This window comes from Gouania willdenowi, chromosome 17 (genome assembly GCF_900634775.1).
Source record: "Gouania willdenowi chromosome 17, fGouWil2.1, whole genome shotgun sequence".
NCBI classification, from domain to species: domain Eukaryota; kingdom Metazoa; phylum Chordata; class Actinopteri; order Blenniiformes; family Gobiesocidae; genus Gouania; species Gouania willdenowi.
The window spans coordinates 6,774,682-6,793,710 of NC_041060.1; the positions used below are offsets into that span (position 1 = coordinate 6,774,682).

Genomic DNA, 19,029 nt, shown 5'->3' on the forward strand with positions numbered 1-19,029 from the left:
AAGTTAAAAAGAACAGGTACAATAGAATTATTGTGCATGTCCCAGAGTCAGATGGAAATTTAAAAAAAAAACAAACAGTTAAGACAGTAAAACAGTAGAAGGTACAAAACAAGGGGAAAAATTACATAAATTACAAAAAGAATGAATAATAATACATTTTCTGGATCAGGTGTGAAGAAAACATGTTAATTTATGACTATAAGCATGACGAGCAGTGGTGAGCTGAACATTTGAATATGATACACGAGCAGTGACGTCCAGACATAACAGTTAAGTATTGAATACACAATGGAAACTGAACCTTTTGCATTAATCATCTAAATATCATAAAATGCTGAGTTACTGAGCATGACGGTGCAATCTAACACTGGCTCCCACTGGCGACTCAGATATTCACTCAGTTGTTTGTAATAAAATATTTATTCATGGGTTCTCTATTTAGCTTTTATGAGCTCAGGTTGGTGGCGCAGACGTGATGAGCTCTGGGCTCCAAAAGAAACACGATTGACCGAACAGCAGGAGGTAAACATTCAACATACAGTGATAATTGCAGTTTTTCTTTCCTGGAATGCTTTGTTCTATATACATTGTCATCCATACATATACACACCATAGACGCACACAAGGCTCAACATTAGGCTTTCAAAATAAAAGCATAAATACACAGGAAAACGGTATAAAAGAATTTACAATTGATAAATAAAATGTTAAACAATTATGCCATAGTTATAATTGTAATTCAAGAAATCTGTTGCTGTTGTAATCAGAATTGAGTTTTGATAAAGACCTTGTAATTGTAAGTGGCATGGAAATTATATTTACAATTGAATGAAATACAAACCAGTGCTATGGTTTAGACGTAGTTAATAATTATTAAAATAGGCAAATGCTCATGCTAGGTTAATGCTATTGCTAGGCTAATGCTAGGTTGGTGCTAATGCTGGGTTAATGCCAATGTTAGGGTAATGTTAATGCTAGGTTAATGCTATTGCTAAGCTAATGCTAGGCTAATGCTAGGTTACTGCTAATGCTAGGTTAATACTAATGCTAGGCTAATGTTAATGCTAGGTTAATGCTGAAGCTAGCTAATGTTATACTAATGATATTTAAGGCTAAAGCTATGCTAGTTAATGCTAATGCCAGGAAAATGCAAATGCTGGCTCATGCTAATGTTAGACTAAGGGTAAAGCTAGGTTAATACTAAAGCTAGCTTATGTTATGCTAATGATATCAAATGATAATGGTAATGCTATGCTAGTTAATGCTAATGCTAGGTAATGCAAATTCTCAGTGCCCAATCCTTTCACGGGTCTAATTGTTTTGGATCCTTTCAACGCATGCACGGAACGCGTCTACATCAGGTCGGCCTATTTTACGGCAGTTCGTGTACTATTTAAAAGGTTGAAACCCTGCTATTTAAAACTATTAGAAATGTATGTTTTGAGTGAATTCTGATTTATTTTGGTTTTTGATTGTCAATGATGTGTGTTTTTATCTGTTTTTTTTCATTAACAATTAACAACACCACAAAATAGTCGCATATTTACATGTGCACTATTAAAATATTTAACAAACGCTGTATCGTCAGTTTACATTAAAATATCACGTCCCAGGAGCTTTGTTGTGTATATTGCGAGTGAAGGAAGGGACATAGTCTACGTGCACGCGTTATAAGGATCCGAAACAATCAGGCCCGTGAAAAAAATTGGCACTGACACAAATGCTTGCTCATGCTAATGCTAGTTAATGCTAATGCTAAGCTAATGCAGTGTGAGGCGTGCCAGCACCTGCATCCTCACCGCAAATATTCTAGTTGAAATTGAACTTCAGTAATTGAGAACATAATTGTAATTTACTTCCAGGGGGAAAAAAAAAATTGCAATTTTAATTGTAATTGAAAAACTGCAGGTCAACATAATCGTAATTGAGTTGCAATTGAACATGGATAATTGAAGACGTACATGTAATTAAAAAATGTAATTGAAAACCCTCAATCTTTCCCATTGTAACAGAGACACAGACAGAATTTTCTGAAAGGAGGTTTAGATATTTGAATTTAATGACTTACATGTGCGAGTCGATCAAAGCGAGCAAAGAGTTCGTTCAACATTCGGACCAGCTCCTGCGCTGACAGCGTCGTGGAGAGGTTTGTGAAGCCTTTAACATCTGCGAAAAGAATGCTGAATAAAATATGGAGATGTCACTTTTTTTATACAAAGAAATCCTTTAAAATATGTTTTCATTGTGTGTATTTACAGTTTGTGTGTTTTTCTATTTTACATGCACTTTATTTTTTTTATTTCTTTGCCCAGAAAATTGTAGATATCTCTTAAAATTCAGTCTGAATCCACCAGAAACAAAAGCCTCACCTGACATTCTCATAGCGGTGGATGTATATTCTATGGAACTGATGCTGTAGGTGTTCGTCCTCTACATTTGTCATGTCGTTGATCATTTCCAAAACTACAAAACGTGGCAGGACCGATAACACCAATCTTTCCTGAGGATAGAGAAATGAACAAATAACATTAGTTCTTAGTGTATCTTTTTAAAAAAAAATGTCCTCCACTGTCACTATTTCTATTGAGCACACTGGTAAAATAAAATAAAATACAATATGCAAAATGAGCAGTGTTAAAGTTTCAACACAAAAATGAAAGGAAAAAAATCACTGTTTACATTGGTAACTATAAAAATAGTAGTTCCTGCAAAATTGCTTGAGAAGTAATTTCAAAATGTGTTTTACTTTTGTACGATTATGACAGAGAAATCAGAAAGTACATCATATTATTTGCTCCTATTGCACACACGACACACATTATTTCATAAAGGTGGGACAAGAGATCGTGTGACAAGATGTTGCAATATTAAAACATCACAATGTGTTATTTTTATATTCCTATTGAATTGAAAAGATCACACCCAGAGTAAGTATCTCAGTATGTCCAGAGTTAAATTCAAATGAACAATGAATGAAGTCTTTTTTCTCTTCAAAAACATGACATTGTATAGCCACACTCTTTGATTTAATTACAAATGTACAGACATACAATGGCAACACTCAGATGTTTGATACATGAGAGATCAGAGCTCAGGAAAACAAATTACATAACAATCTGTCTGTACATTTTAGATGATGACTGTGATTCTACCAACCTGAGCTCCTCCAGCAGGCTCACAGTAAAAACAAAGACTTTTTAATGTGGCGCTACTTAGCAAACACAAAAGCAGATTTGGAGTGAGAGCAATGCAGCATCTCTCTTCATTTCATTCTTTACTTTTTGGTCTAAGGCTTCGACACTATCTTCACCTGGTTTTGTTCGAGTACCACAAATGTCTGACTCTTGAACTAAAAAGTATGATCAGCCAACCCTTGAATAGATGGCATTCTGTGAGAAACGAAGTAAAAAAATGTGTTAGTTCAGGCAGGCACAGAAGTGAAGCTAGCCCAGCCCCATCATCTGACAGTAGCCAGCCCATAATTCAGTTAATCATCCAGCTGTTCATGTCCAATGCATCCCATTGGTTAGAGTTAGTCACAGCACTGTATTTAAACCACTGCAACCAACATGCCTACTTCTGCACACTTCATTGACCGCTCTCTCTACTTATGCCTCTTCATGTAGCTCATGGAAGAGCAAGGGGGTGCTTACTTCACTTCGGGCCTACCACGCAGCTGTGTGGAAAGTTGGAGAGGTCCCAGAATAGAGCCTTAACGCCAAATCTAAACTGTTTTCTAAACTATAGTGATCCTGACTGAAACAAAATTTTAAAAAAAACATTAACATTTTTGAGCATCTTTATTATTTTTCTTGGTCTTGGGTTCAAGCCCTGGGGTGGACACTTGGGTCCTTTCTGTGCAGAGTTTGCATGTTCTCCCCGTGCTCCGTGGGTTTCCTCCGGGTACTCCGGCTTCTTCCCACGATCTAAAAACATGATTGGAGTCTCAAAATTGCTCGTAGGAGTGGATATAAGTGGTTGTGTGACTGTGTGTTGCCCTGCAATGGACTGGTGCCCTGTCCAGGGTGTACCCCCACCTAGCGCCCAGTGTTAGCTGGAAATAGGCACCAGCAAACCCCTGCGACCCTGAAATAGGACAATGCGGGTCTGAAAATAGATGGGATAGATGGATGTTTATTTTCTACTGAACTTATTCAAACAGGAACCAGCAGCAAGTCTTTGATGAACTAAGCCTAAAAGTAGAGTATCTTCTTTAACAAAAAAAAAAAAAATGGCTCGAACAAAACAAATAAAAACAGCCAATACCTCACTTTACAACAATGTAAATTTAAGAAGCAATATTCAACATAAAATCAATGGCAAAACCAAAAATATTTCATTGCGAAATCCCTCATTTTGTTTTTTCCTTGGTGATAGTGAAGGGTGCCTGGTGAGCAGGGGGGTGAATAATCACAGGTGTGGTTGTATTGTGAATAATCAAACCTGTTTTATAACTTCAAGGGAGCGGTTGGAGGACTGAGAGCTATCGACAGCCTGGAGGAAACAGATTGCAGTTTGAACTGCTGCAGAGGAGGAGGCTAACTGCTGCTAAACGAGCTGGCAAATAAAAAGCCAAGAAACCGACAACACGTCTGTGTTCCATGTGCCAAACCTGCTACAACGACTAAAACAACGCTAGAATAAATATTATACCTCTATTCTGTATAAAGGAGGACTAAATGTTGCAGGAATACCTACTACTTATTAGTAATGGTGCACGGTTGTGTAGCGTGAAACCTAACAATTCACGTCCACTCGAGGAAGCTCCACGGCGCTGTTGGAGAGCCCTGATGAGCCTCTTGAAATGTGTAGAAGTGGAGAAAGAGAGAGAGAGAGAGAGAGAGAGAGAGAGAGAGAGAGAGAGAGAGAGAGGTGGAATACTGGATAATAGCAGAGAGAGCGAACTAGCATCTTCTGCTTGGTCACACTCAATAAAAAATAAATAAATAAATAAAAAAACAGCTCAGTGGTTGTAGGTCCACACATCTTTTAATCTCAATGAACAAGCTACACCAGGGGAAACCGTCTGGATGGTAGATGCAGTCACTAGTCCTTCAGTGAGACACTAAAAGTAAATATTTATCCTGCAGAAATCACACCAGTGGAAATGAATGAGCTCTGATTGTGGAACCGCTCAAATCAATAGGAAGATGAAAGTGCCATGGATTATAATTTGGTTGTAAAGAACAGATTTTCATCATCTAAATTCATTACAGTGTAGTTGGTAGATGGCTCACTATACTGTAATTGTATTTATCTGTATTATATATATATATATATATATATTTATTTTTTCTCTTGTCTGCACATGCTGTCAAAGGTCAACACTACAAGAAGTGCAATCATTATGAGACAGCAATGCATGTTTTGTTATTGCAATTAAATAAATTGATTTATTTTATTGCTTAATTGTGACCATCACCAGCCCTCCCTAAGGAAGGGTAAGAAATCTTTTATTATAGGGAGGATAGAAAAAGGGAGAGCAGTGTTACACCTAAGTGGAGAGGGAGGGGGAGGGTGGGGGGGGAAAGGGAGCAGGGAGGAGAGACTCAAGGTAGGAAATAGAATATCTGTATTATATTTGTATATTTGTGCATTGGCATTATATTTTACCTGAGGTGTGCACTTGTATTTAATTCCTATTTAATTATTATTTCTGAAGCATCAGTAACGAGGTAATTTCCCCCTGGGATCAATAAAGTACATCTGATTCTGATTCCTAGAGATGCAAAATCAATATTTATCTGAAAAAAAATGCAATTTTCATTAAAACAGCCATGTCCAAAAAATATGTATTGTTTATACTTTAACAATTGGAATTATGCTGGCAAAGCTTTTGTACAAATTAAGTTTTTAGCCGAGGAAAATAAAAATAATTCTTTGTTGAAATGTGGTTTCTAGGATGTCACAGGAATAGCATGCATTGACTGTCCACAGCACAACCCCTTTTGATGGGTTAAATTTGAAGTGCTAAGTTGGGAGATGGGTTAGGGTGACAAAGGTGTAGGGCTGGGCAATTTTGCCTAAAAAAAAAATCTCCTATTTTTTAAAGAAAAATTTTGGAATTGATTTTCAATTTTTTTTTTTTTAATGCACTTAAAAATGACTGCAGACATCAGATATATTGTCAGAAGTGCAACTTTATTGCACTTTTAACACTTTTTTTTTTAAAATAAAAAGTAAATGAGGCTCTGTCATTCAACTATTTGAAGCTTTAATCCAGGTTTAAGCAAAAGTGCAACAGCAACTTCACAGTAGCTTAAATTTTCTGATTAAGAAATCAGATAACTACATATTTTATAACATATAATAAACACTTCCCTTAGCATCTCAGCATAGTGCGAATAAAGAATTTGAACATGCCTGTGGCACACATATAGCCTAGTCAAAGGTTAAACACATGTCATCAAAGAGGGGGCTGGCTCACATCGGAACGCGAAAAAGTCCGAAAACAAACTGTGGTGGGAGAAAAGAAAAATATTTAAAAATGATGACACCTTATTCATGCTAATAACACATTTCATGTCATATTAATGACAGCATAATGTCAGCCCTAATGTATAAAACTTTAAGTAAATCACTTCAGCTGGTTCAAAATGCTGCAGCACGTGTACTGACTAAAACTAGGAGAAGAGATCACATTACTCCTGTATTAGCCTCTCTGCATTGGCTTCCCATAAAATATAGAATAGAATTCAAGATTCTTCTTCTCACTTATAAAGCCCTAAATGGACAGGCACCAGTCTATCTCAAGGAGCTTGTAGTGCCATACAATCCCCCCAGAACACTACGCTCTCAAAATGCTGGACTACTCGTTGTTCCATTCATCTCTAAAAGTAGTATAGGAGGAAGAGCTTTCAGTTATCAGGCCCCACTTCTCTGGAACCATCTACCAACCACGGTTCGGGGGGCAGACACCCTCTCTACCTTTAAGGTTAGGCTCAAAACATTCCTCTTTGATAAAGCTTTTAGTTAGGAACCAGCTCATAGCTCATAATTAAGATGCAATAGGCATAGACTGCCGGGGGGGGGGGGGGGTCTGGCATGCTCGGTTGGAGAGAGGTTGGAGAGGGCGTTAAGAGAGAGGTCATTTAGGTTAGAGAGGGACCGGAGAGGGTCCCATTCCTCTTTCAAACACTCCCTCTATGTCTGCTTACTCCCTTGTGTGTTTGCTCCTGTACTCCTTCTGGCTTTTGTCTTGCAGGTCCGTGGGATCCTCAGTGTGGAGTTACAGAGACTCAGCGGCTCTGTCTCCACCCTTTTCTCTGCACACACCCAACACAGCATAACGTGGATGGCTGTTCATCATAGGAATGGGATCCACACAAGGTTCCTGCTGCTTAACAGAAGGTTTTCCTTGCCGCCATGATGAATTCATGTTGGGTGTGGGATACATATGTATGTGTATATACGTATATATGCATATGTGTGTATCCATAAAATGAAGAGTCCGTCCTTAAGACTGCTCTACTGTAAAGTGCCTTGAGATACCATTGGTTATGATTTGGCGCTATACAAATAAAGATTGATTGATAAAGATTGATTGATTGAAGTAAATGTGTGAATGAACTGTAATATATCTGGCAAAGAGGAGATTTAATAGCTTTGTAAATCAACTTTGCTATAAACCACTTCAAAATGATTTTGAATCATGTTTGTGTCAGACATGTATGTTAAAGTAGATACTGGACGCATTGTTTTAGCTTCAAAACATCCGCTCAAACACTCGAAAATAACACACGTTTCTTTACCTAACTCTAAAGTACGGTACATTGTTACAGTTTGAACACTGTGTACAGCTTTTCAGACAGTTCCTCTAACAGAAGCTCTGCTGTGAACGTGACCAAGAGGCAAAGCTCTGCAGAGTGTGAAAATGTGTCAGAAGCGAGCAGGTGTTTGTGTTGGTGAGCGCTCGCTGCCTTCACACAGTCTGCTGCGCACTGCTCGGCTTGTGTCTGTGTTACAGTTTACACAGAGAAGCGTTTCACTGAAGCATCCTGGACGCTAAACACTTGAATCTTTACTAAAACCAAAAGTTATTTTCAGATCTCACTCCTTCACCAAGTGGTACGTTTGATTTTAAAGTAACATATAACAAGTTGTACCATAAAAGTAGGCATAACACAAGATGGCCACTTTGTTCTTCTAAAGCTGACATAGGCAACTGGCAGCCTGGGGGCCACATATGGCTATCGGTCTAATTGTGTGTGGCCCCCAAAACAAATCCCCAAAAATTGTATTTCAAGAATTTGGAGGGAATATAAAGCCCAACATAATACACAAAATCACAATCAGTACAAACAATTCCTAAAACCCACAGAATAACTAATTTAAAACACAAAATGACAACAAAGACGGACACAACAACCACGTGAACAAACAAAATGACTACGAAAACACAAAACAACACACAGAATAGCTCCAAAGACAGAAAATGTTAACAAAATTATACAAAATGACAGGAAAATACAGAAATACATTAATTCATTCATTCATTCATTCATTCATTCATTCATGCATGTGTTCTGGGGTGATGCAAAGATCCTCAGTCCTATAATATAAAATTTAAATATATTCCACCTTATGATTTAGGCTGATCTGAATGAACGCAGCATCAGAGAGAGAGACAAAGGTAAAAGAGAAAGTGAAACTGATCAGAGTGTCTGTTTCTTCTCCATTTATAATCTCACTAATTTAAGCAATAACACTAATCAATTCCTGCATTCATTACTTCCTGCTTTTACTGCAACAACAGAGTTGTTTTTGGTCTGAATTTTGATTTTTAATTCTTCATATTTTTAAAGGTGCAGTCCGTATCTCTTATAAAAGTGACTTTTTGTCATATTTGCTAAAGCTGTCACTATGTAAGGACAGCTTTACATCAAACAATTAGTTTGAGTGAAAAAACAGGCGCATTGAGCCCCTCCTGCTGCCTTTGGCAGATTGCCAGAATGCACCGTGACCGAGCAAAAAGAACCAATCAGAGCCAGGATTGTGTTTGATGAACTGTCTGACAGCTGTTGCTCGCAGTCCCCGCCCCCTTCTGACGGTGCAATCTCCTCCTCCGTCACAAGAGCGCGGACTTAGCCAGGCTGAAATCAACTCGTTTCATTTAGCGAGTTGCAATCAAGATTCATAGGACAGCTTCTGTCTGACGGACAATGTCTGGTTAGGTGAAGCCCGTTAACGGAGATAAATTCAGGATATCATTATCGAGCTTTGTAGTTCAGGCCCAAAAAAAAAAACCAAAACACACATAATGACTCTAAAAACACAAATCAACACATTACAGAACAGATCCAAAGACACACAAAGTGTTGACAACGTTACATAAAATGACAGGAAAATACAGAAACAACAAAAATAGAGAAAGTAACCCCATACACGCACAAATTGACAACAAAAATGCAGAAAATGAGAGAGAAATACACACAATTACACTAAAAACACAAAAAATAACAAACATACATAATGAATCCAAAAACACACAAAATGACAAAAAAACTGACAAAACATCAAAACCACAAACAAAAGCATTTGGTCATTATTCTAAATGAATATTGACCATGTGGCCGTCAGATTTGTGGCCCCCACTGTGATAGAGTCCCCTACGCTGTTCTAAAGTACAGTATGTGTTGGTCAAAGCCTCAGCCTCGTAACTGACTGCATTCTTTTGTTGTCTTCACCAAATATAGACGTAGCTAATGCTTATTATTACAGAATGACTAATTGTATTGGTTTCATGTGGTTCACTCCTCTTGCAGCTGTGTTAGAACCACTTGGCTAAAGCTGTGAACAGGTCCCTAGGCCACCAACACACAAGGTTATTTTGTCAACAGAACCAGATGGAAAATGTGCACCAACGGTCTAGATTTCTGATCACTTTACAGAACACGACAAAGGACTTTATGGGTTTGCTAGGGCTGGGCCATATAGACCAAAACTCATATCTTAATAACTTTTCTAAAAATGGTGACATACGACATTAATCTCAATATTTTTAACTCAATAAAGTCTGACCAGAAAGACAATTCTGGGTTAAATTTGCTGATGAAAAATGTGACACAGGCTCATTTATTAACAAACAGCTGCACAATATGTGACACTTTTGGCTTTCCCTCCTCTAAGGGACAGCACGTGTGAGTGAGTTCTGTAGTGTGGCTTGTTTAGGAGAAGGTCTGGGTTAGGACACACTTAGTAATCAAATCTAACTGTGCTTTTCATGCTGTTCTGAGAAGTAATGAAAGCAGCGACTCCTAAAATAAGTATTTTAATACAAAATAAGCTACAATATACTATATATATATATATATACAGTATATCTCATAAATATCAAAAAATTATAAAGGACACTGTTTGACTCTACTCTATGAATAATATTAAATACTTGTATGATGTGCTTCGTACCGTGATTTCATAAATAAAAACAAGTTAAAAAAATATGGAGATATATCTTGATATAGGCGATATTATCACTTTCTATATCGCCAAAACAGAAAACTTGATATATCTTGAATCTCGATATATTGCCCAGCTCTAGGGTGAGGTGTAATAACTTCAGCTGAAACAAGTTAAGTGTTCAAAAGTGTCCCAATTTTTTTGTTTTGCATTGTATCAAATTTAAAGAGCATTGATAAAACTAAATCAATATCGTAATGACAGGAACTTAAGTACTCATGCATGCAAAAAGCATTACCTGTGGTTTGCTGAGCCACAGGTGCCATTAGTAACCACATCTAGCCAAAATACATCAATCATGTGGAAACACTAAGATGCTCTGGATGAAGATCAACTACCTTCTGGTTAATAGCACCTGTCTAAAGCCAAACGATTCAGACCCGCGACTCAAACGATGTGTTCTGTCAGCTTTGATGAATCACCTCGTTGTATTGATACTACACATGAAAGTTTCTGACAGAAGATGAGAGTTTTTGACTTTGCACTAAGTTTTATGGAAACTTCTCATTCCCTTCATGCACCTTGGATTTATGAGTCGATCTCCTATAACACCTTGATTATTATGATGAAGTTTATGTTGAGTAGCGGATAACTTGCCTGCAATTTCTAATACAGCATCAGTAGCGTCTGATTTAAAATATGAAGGCAGATGAAAAGGCAAGGGAGGAACCAATCTCTACATGTTAGCTGTAGCATAGACACTGATCTGGATGCAAGACCTGATGATATCTGTTGAGCTATAGAGCTAATGCTCAAAGATGTAAGTCCGTCTGATACAATGGATCCTGTTACCGCAGTTGCCTCCTGGACTCTCAGCTTACCCTTCCTCCCTCTCAACTCAAACACCTGTTTCAGATCAGCAATCAGGTGGAGAGGGAGGAGGAGATGTATAAAAAGAGTGGAGGCCCAACAACATTTGAGCAGCAGCAGACATGTGGTGAGTTTTTTCTGGTCCCCACTTGATGTTTGTAGGTTTGCTGTTTTAGTTTGAGCTGGAGATTACTGGTAGTCTTTTTGTAGTTTAGAGGCTGGACATGGGTGCAACGGCCCTGTATAGGGTTGGACCAGTGTCCTACCTACTTTTGTTAAGTTTGGCCAGGGTCTCCAGTCCCTTTGGATTCGTTGAGTTATTTTTATGTTGCCGCCCCTCAAACCTTTTGACAAGCCATCCTAGAGGGGGACCGTAACAGGCACATAAAGGAATAAACACCTCAGTAAATGTTTACTTACAAACCATCTGTTGCTAAAGATCTTGACTTCATTGGGCTTCTAGTTGATATCAACAAGTAGCATTTTCACCATCTCCACAACTGGTGTGGCAGTAAAGTCTCTGGTTAGGGAGTCAACTTGGCCTTTCCTATGACAAACCTTGTTCAGACTACAGTGCTGATAGCGGGGTTGGACAAACAGCATATCTTCATAATGATGCTTTCCACTCTGCTGGATCTTTGTCCAGATTAGTTCTTTCCAGTAGCAAACATTAGTAGATTGCTCTTGTTGTAGTAATCTCCCGTCTATTGTTACTGGAAAGATAAGATCAAGTGACCCAAACTCTACATCAAGTGTAATGCACCCAAATTGCTTTTTTTTGCTCTCTGTATATCTTCTTCAGTCCTTTTCCAGCTTCCAACGAGTAATTTCAACATTATTGTGCCATAGTTTGCACTTCTACGTATACATAAAATACAAAATATGTATGTAACCGTCAATATCCAAACAATAACTGATAGATTTCAGCTCAAACAGCATCTTCACTTTAAATTTCCTAGATTATTTTGACCAATTTCTATTGAATTAAAGGAAATATGTTATATTTTGAGAAAAAATTAAGGATTTTATGAGAATTTTTAATTTTTTTAACTGTTTACTATTAAAAATGACTGCAATCATGCGATATAAGCACCGGGAAAACTGAGACCCTGTAAATATTGTTGAGTTTCATCTACACAATTCATGTTTTGTCTCCTGTGGGCTGAATTGGATGCTCCAAAGGGCCGTATTTGGCCCCCGGGCCATGGGTTTAACACTTAACACTAAAGTGTGCTATAATTTACAAGACGTAGATCTGAAATAAGAAACGATCAACACTGTTGGGTCAGCAAACCCAATGGATCAGGACTTTAAAGTTCAAAACAAGGGGAAAATATATTTTTAAAAAAAACCCACTACTTGTATCACATTAAGTGGTAAATTCTTTTTGAACTGTTTGATAATGAGCTTATGAACAGCAACTCAATGGTTAGATTTCCAACCAGTCTTGGGGGCAGAGTTACAAACAGCAGAATCAATCTTGACTAGTTTTATATGAGTATATGTGATGACATAATGGCCCTGTGCTTAGGGCAGGGCTAAATGTGTCCATCAAGGAGTTGATTGGTGCAGAGAACCTTCCAGGAAACACGTCTGTAAAAGCTTTCTGTGAAGAGTCTCACTCGCCACTTCACTGTGTAAACAAAGCTCACAAACAGCGTGTGTGCGCGTGTGTGTGCGCGTGTGTGCGTCCCTGTGTCCCTAACAGCTCTGTAGCTGTGTTTCCTCATATACTTCACTACCCTGACTCACTGCCTTCTTGTTAGTTTTGATGTGTGTGTGTGTGTGTGTATGAGCGCGTGTGTGTGTCTGAATGAGACAAAGTGCCGTGATGCACAGTGTGAGGGACGAGGCTCCGGATCAATACCATGTCTGTGCCGTACGTTCTCCCAACGCTCTCATTAACCTATCCGATAACTGTTAGACCAGTTCACTAAAATCCATCCATTGTTTTGCTTGCTTTTATTACAGTCTGCAAACACAAGGCTCCAACCTGCAGAACAGATAATTTGCTGGTTTTCACCAAATGTTTTGTTGCTAGAAAAGCCCAGTGGTTAATGAAGGTTATCTAGATGTCGGAGTGAAATACTTTCTAAGAAAGGGACCAGACTAGGCAAGGGTGTACATTTTAGTTGTATCTATAACAAGGAACAAAGTTACCTTAAAACCAAATTGAAAGTCCATCCTTAAATGTATGAGAAATGCAAGTCTGACATGGTTTAAACCAGTGTTTCTCAAATGGGGGTACGTGTACCCCTAGGGGTATGGAATGGCACTACAGGGGATACTTGAAAGAGAGAGAGTGGAAAACTAACAAATAAAGTGAAGAAACGAGGAGCACCAGTAGATTCATTACACCACCGCTGGTCCCTTTAATCACATGTGTGCATGTTTTACGTAACATCCATTTTTTGGTTTTGATATAATTATGTATTAATAACGTTTCAATTCATCAGTAATGTGACTTATGTCTTTTTATGTCTGGACCAAGAGCAAAAATCCGCCCAGTCACCAGTTTATCTGGATACTATTTGGACCGTAACACTGTTTGGTAAAGTTGGCAGATATTCTCAAATTCGGAGCATCAATAACTCTTTAACAAAACATCATCGACACATAAATTACACCTCTGCCATCAGTGTGAGGTGGACAACATGATACAAGATCATTTTTTATCAAACGCAGCAGAGTAAGAGTCCATCTGTGGGTCGTTCTGTGGTTAGATTAAAACATGGAGCTCTCGTCCTAGTTTCCCTGTAAATATCCAAATATCACACAAAACAGAACCCCATTGTTTGTTTGGTTTTTCTGTTTTTCTGTTTTCCTGTCTCTGGTTCTAAATTAATAAAACCAAAACAAAAAACAATCCGCTTTTCTATTTTTTAATTTGGTTTTGAAACGAAATAACCAAAGAACAAAGGGTTCATTAATTAAAGTCTTATGAAGTGAGTTTCTTTGCAGTAAACTGAACAAAAAGGATGATTTATTTATTTTTTATTTATTTTGTGCGACGCTGATTGGATGTTGGTTTGCGTCAATAAAAATTCTTGACAACATTTTTCACATGCATTTTTTTTTTTTTTTTTAGCAAGAACGTAAATCTTAAAAACCAAGATGACAAATTTGCCAGGAAATCCTCATTCTTTGAAATACAATTCTCATAAATCCCATTTAGCAAACAGTCAGATAATAGCCAGGAAATGTTCACACAGTAACAGCACTCGCTCAAGGACATACGATAGTTTCCTAGTATCACAGAAATCTAATTAACATGCTTAATTTCCTGTTGACCGTTTCAATAGAATTAGGGATAAACTAAAGTTACTTGTGTAAACCATTTGAGTCAAAATGGTTGAGGTCTGCATCCCAAATTTAATCAAAATAATGGCCAAATAATCTGATCAATAATCCAGCTTTCTTAAAAGTTCACCATGAAATGACAGCCATGTATTTAACACAACCAATAATGTGTAGAAATGGTAAAACATTCCTTTGAATAATGAAAATGAACCAAAAAGCTGGAGACATGAGTTTGTGTGGATGTGGACTGTACTTGCCTGTCTCTGGTTCTCTGTTTCTAGTCTGAGTCGTGCTTCAATGCAGCGTCGTGTCTCCAGGAAGGCCTGGCGCTGAGCTCGGTCCGACAGGTAACTGATGAATATCCCCGCCGTGTTCATGCACAGAAACAGCACCGCCTGAGCTGCTACCTGAAAAACAAACACAAGTTCAGTTAAAAGAGAAAAAGCATGTAAAGTATTGCTCTGAATTCACAGTTTAATATTGTTAGCTCCACACATTTATCAGCACAAGCTGACCTGAGCAACAATCGGATCATTTGGTGGTTTCACTGTATGTGGCGCCAATTGTAAAGTTGCACATGCTATTATAAAAAAACTATTTTTTTGCAACATTTAGCAACAAACCACGTTTACAAAATGTATGTGACATTTTTTTATGTTATTTTTGACCATATTTACAGCATATTTACAGAAATTTTTGATATTTTCTTGTAAAAATATGTCAATTTTAAATCTAAATGTTAAATGTCAATGTTAAATCTAAATGTTAAATGTCAATGTTAAATCAAAATATAAATGTTAAATTTAAATGTTAAATCCAAATCTAAATGTTGAATGTTAAATCTAAATCTAAATGGTAAATCTAAATGGCAACTCTAAATGTTAAATGTTGAATGTTAAATCTAAATCTAAATGGTAAATCTAAATGGCAACTCTAAATGTTAAATGCTAAATGTTGAATGTTAAATCTAATTGTTAAGTGCTAAATCTAAACGGTGAATTTGCATATTAGCTAAATATTTAGTCTCACCCCTGACATTTAGTTTTGACATTAAAGATTTATATTTACATTTAACATTTATATTTAGATTTAGAATAAACATTTAGATTGAAATGTGACATTGAGATTTAGATATAATATTTACAATTTAGCTTTAACATTCAGGTTTAACACTGAAATTATATTTTAAGAGAAACAACATCACAAAGTTCCCAAATATTGCTGTAAATCAGGTCAAAAGCATTGAGATACATTTTGTAAATGTGGTTTGTTGCTAAATGTTCCAAAAAGTAGCTTTTTCTTTTAGCATGCGCACCTTTACAATCGGTGCCCCATAGTGCCTCGCTTCTCAAAAAAGGTTCCAATTAATTAAAAACGACTCCAACCTAATCAGTACGCGAGTTCATTCAAGGACTAAAAACATGAGTGAAGAGATTAACATTTATTCTCACAGAAAAACATAAGGGTACTCAAACAGGTGAAGTAAAGATTTAATTCCCTCGAATAATAACAAACTCTGATAAAGACCTTAACCCCCCCGCCCTCCACACACAGCAGTAAAAAACTTAAGTTTTATCACTTTATTACCATTTATGTAGAGGTGAAGATGTATGCAATGCTGATTCTGAAGACCTCAAGGCAGATTTCCTTGAACTAGAAAAGAAACGATGAAATGGAACTTTTCAGAAACTAATAAAATAAAATAATTGAAAAATAATGATAAAAAATGGCTATATTATAAATATGCAGTACTAAAATATACACTAAAAATACGCACTACAAGATTAATTAATAAGATGTTGTAAGACTAGCAGCTGAACACAAAAGAAGAAGAAGAAAAAAAAACTTTTCAAATTGCTGTTCTTGTTTTAAAATCTCTCATTTTTTTTTAGTGGATGTTTTATGTGAAAAAAAATGCATAATGCATCAGCTTACAGACCATTCATTATGACGTTTTTAAAACAACCACTTCAGCTGAAACATTTAGGGTTCTGTATTATTTAGGAGACTCTAAATCTTGATGAATGAACATCGTGTGAACACAGATCGTCTCCATTAATCAGCGATTTTTCTATTCAAGGATCTCAGAGTCCTTTTAATGAGACGTAACAGCCTGGGGCTGTGTGATAAGACGCAGGGTGAAAGGATTACCACTCGACTAATGTGACACAGCAAACCATCAATGGCTGCATTTTTATTTGTTATATATACGCAGTAAGGTGATAAAAAGGGAATTTTCTGTTTAAATAAATATATGTTTACTCTAAGAGCTACTTTAAATTGAATGGTGACTCAAACACAATAGAAGAAGCCGTGCTTTTATTTATTGATCTGAATAATATCCACTGCTATGCAGGAAGTTTATTATTATTTGCATCATAGTATATAGTCATCTTAAAAATGTACATCCCTGTTTTAATCAGGAATTAAATGGGTTAAAAGTCACTAAATTGGTGGAAAATGTGGTGAAATGTGATTTTTTTTTTTTTTTTAAAAACCACAGAAATTGGTTAAAAATTGCAAATTAGTGAAGCCAAAAACATACAAGAAAAAGTGGTAAAAAAGGGTTCAAAGTGTCAATATTGGCCTTAAAGTGGCAGAAATGGGGGGAGGAGGGTTGTGGTAATGTGATTTAAAAAAAATAGAGAAAATTAATGGGCATGATGACAAATCATGAATGTGGTTAAATTGGCAAAAAATAAGCATGAAATCTGGTCAAAAGTGGTTAAAAGTGACCTGAGGTCAACATATGTGACATTAGGTAGGGGTGTTGAAAATGTCTTGAAAGTGGAAAAAAATTGCAAAAAAGGCATTGAAATTTGAAAGAGTAGGGGCAGTAATGGAAGTAATTATAGGAGTAAAAATATGGCAAGAAAAAGTGATGAAAATAGGTTAAAATATGGTGTAGTTGCAGAAAAAGGGTAAAAATGGGCTCAAATTTTTCCAAAGATATTCTTAGTTTCTTGAAGGCGTCTGGTGACCCGACCCTCTCCCAGTGTCTCGCAACCCCAAATTGGGTCCTGACCCCAAGGTTGAGAACTCCTGATTAAACCCACAACAATGAAGCCTTTGTAATCATGTCAGTAAAGGAAAGGTGAGTCCAGATGATATAAAAACTTAATGCATTGTGTGCAAAGCGTCATTGGCAAGCTTGCTATTGTGAGGTGTCAGTCAGTCAATGCACGTCTTGAATAAACTCTAATAAGTCTGAAACCAGAGAAGACAAAGGAGCCAATCAGGTCATAGATCATTGTCGATGGAATAAAGTAGATAGAGTTTATAGAAACCTCAATATGAAGGTGACACGTCTGGTGTCTTCTTTCAACTCCTTAAATATCTCCACACAATGTTCGGTCCGACATAAGATGAAACCCAACCTGGTCTAAGCAAGATACCACAATGTAAACAACAGCACAACATCATGGAATATTATGTCTGTGGGTGAAACTTAAAACTGCGGGTGAATTATCAGACAAATACATGGTCTGTGTTCAAAATCGCATACTAACGTAGTATACACTACACACTCTGTCTACTATATACTATGAGTATGGTTAGAATGATGAGTAGGGTGATGACCGTTCCCACTGAAGTATACTTCCAAGTTTCCCAAGATGCATTACGGACGTACAACGACAAAAACCTGAAGCACACTGAGGCTAAATATCTCTGTTGACCAAGTAGAATATCAACATGTGGTCATTTGATCCATAAAACTTGCGGAAAACACATTTCATTCTGACAATTCAGAGATTTTGGGAGACCCTCCATTGTGCTACTGACAAAAACTTCTGGTTAACTTCAAAACAAGAGCCTGATTTATAAAAGTGTTAAAAAAAAGTAATGGAAGACAAGAAGAGATGCTTTTGTTTTGAAAAGGGAATGTTGGACTTTTAGCTTGAAGCTGGTCCCAGGATGATTTTATGTTCTGCACGCAATGCATCATGGGGCAATTGAGTATGACTAGTGTGCCCACCATATGTCCCAATATAGTATACATCCAGGTGTTTCACACATACTCAATCTTTCCATACTGTCATGTTGGAACACACTTCATACTCATTTGAGTAGTACGTTTGTATGTGATTTTGAACACAGCCATAATGTAGGTGTAAAAGGATGAAATCGTGGCTTGAAAATTAGTTTTCATTGATGTTTTCGAAAAAAAAAATAAAACCTCGCATTGCATTGTGGGATGTGATGTCCCGTAGACAGATGCATAAATCATTCTTACCGTGATGTGTCATCTTTCCTGACACATTTAATTTGTTTTCACAAACTGAACGTTGTGGCAAAACAATGGCGGATGTTTATTTCTTTTTATTTCCGTCGAAACATAATGTCTTGCAGAGTGAGGTGATATCACAGGGAAAATACCAGGTACAGAGTACAACAAAAATGGTGTCAAGCCAATCACTGTCAATCAATGCATTAATTTATGGGACTACGCATCCCAATCCG

The 19,029-nt window shown here is 37.0% G+C and overlaps 1 protein-coding gene across 3 annotated transcripts in view; it reads right to left on the reverse strand.

Moving 5' to 3' along the window:
* Positions 1–19,029, reverse strand: part of adcy8 (adenylate cyclase 8 (brain)) — a 118,078-nt gene that overhangs the window by 61,086 nt on the left and 37,963 nt on the right. The window contains exons 1-4 of one of the 3 annotated variants that reach the window (XM_028472472.1): positions 16,156–16,187; positions 14,826–14,975; positions 2,370–2,500; positions 2,069–2,180 (exon numbers count right to left, since the gene is read on the reverse strand). In XM_028472472.1, coding sequence (XP_028328273.1) covers positions 2,069–2,180; positions 2,370–2,500; positions 14,826–14,975; positions 16,156–16,158 — 396 coding nt within the window. In that variant the 5' untranslated portion in view covers positions 16,159–16,187. Of the gene's footprint in view, positions 1–2,068; positions 2,181–2,369; positions 2,501–14,825; positions 14,976–16,155; positions 16,188–19,029 lie in introns of those variants that run through there. The other 2 variants (XM_028472471.1, XM_028472473.1) reach the window with 2 other exon arrangements.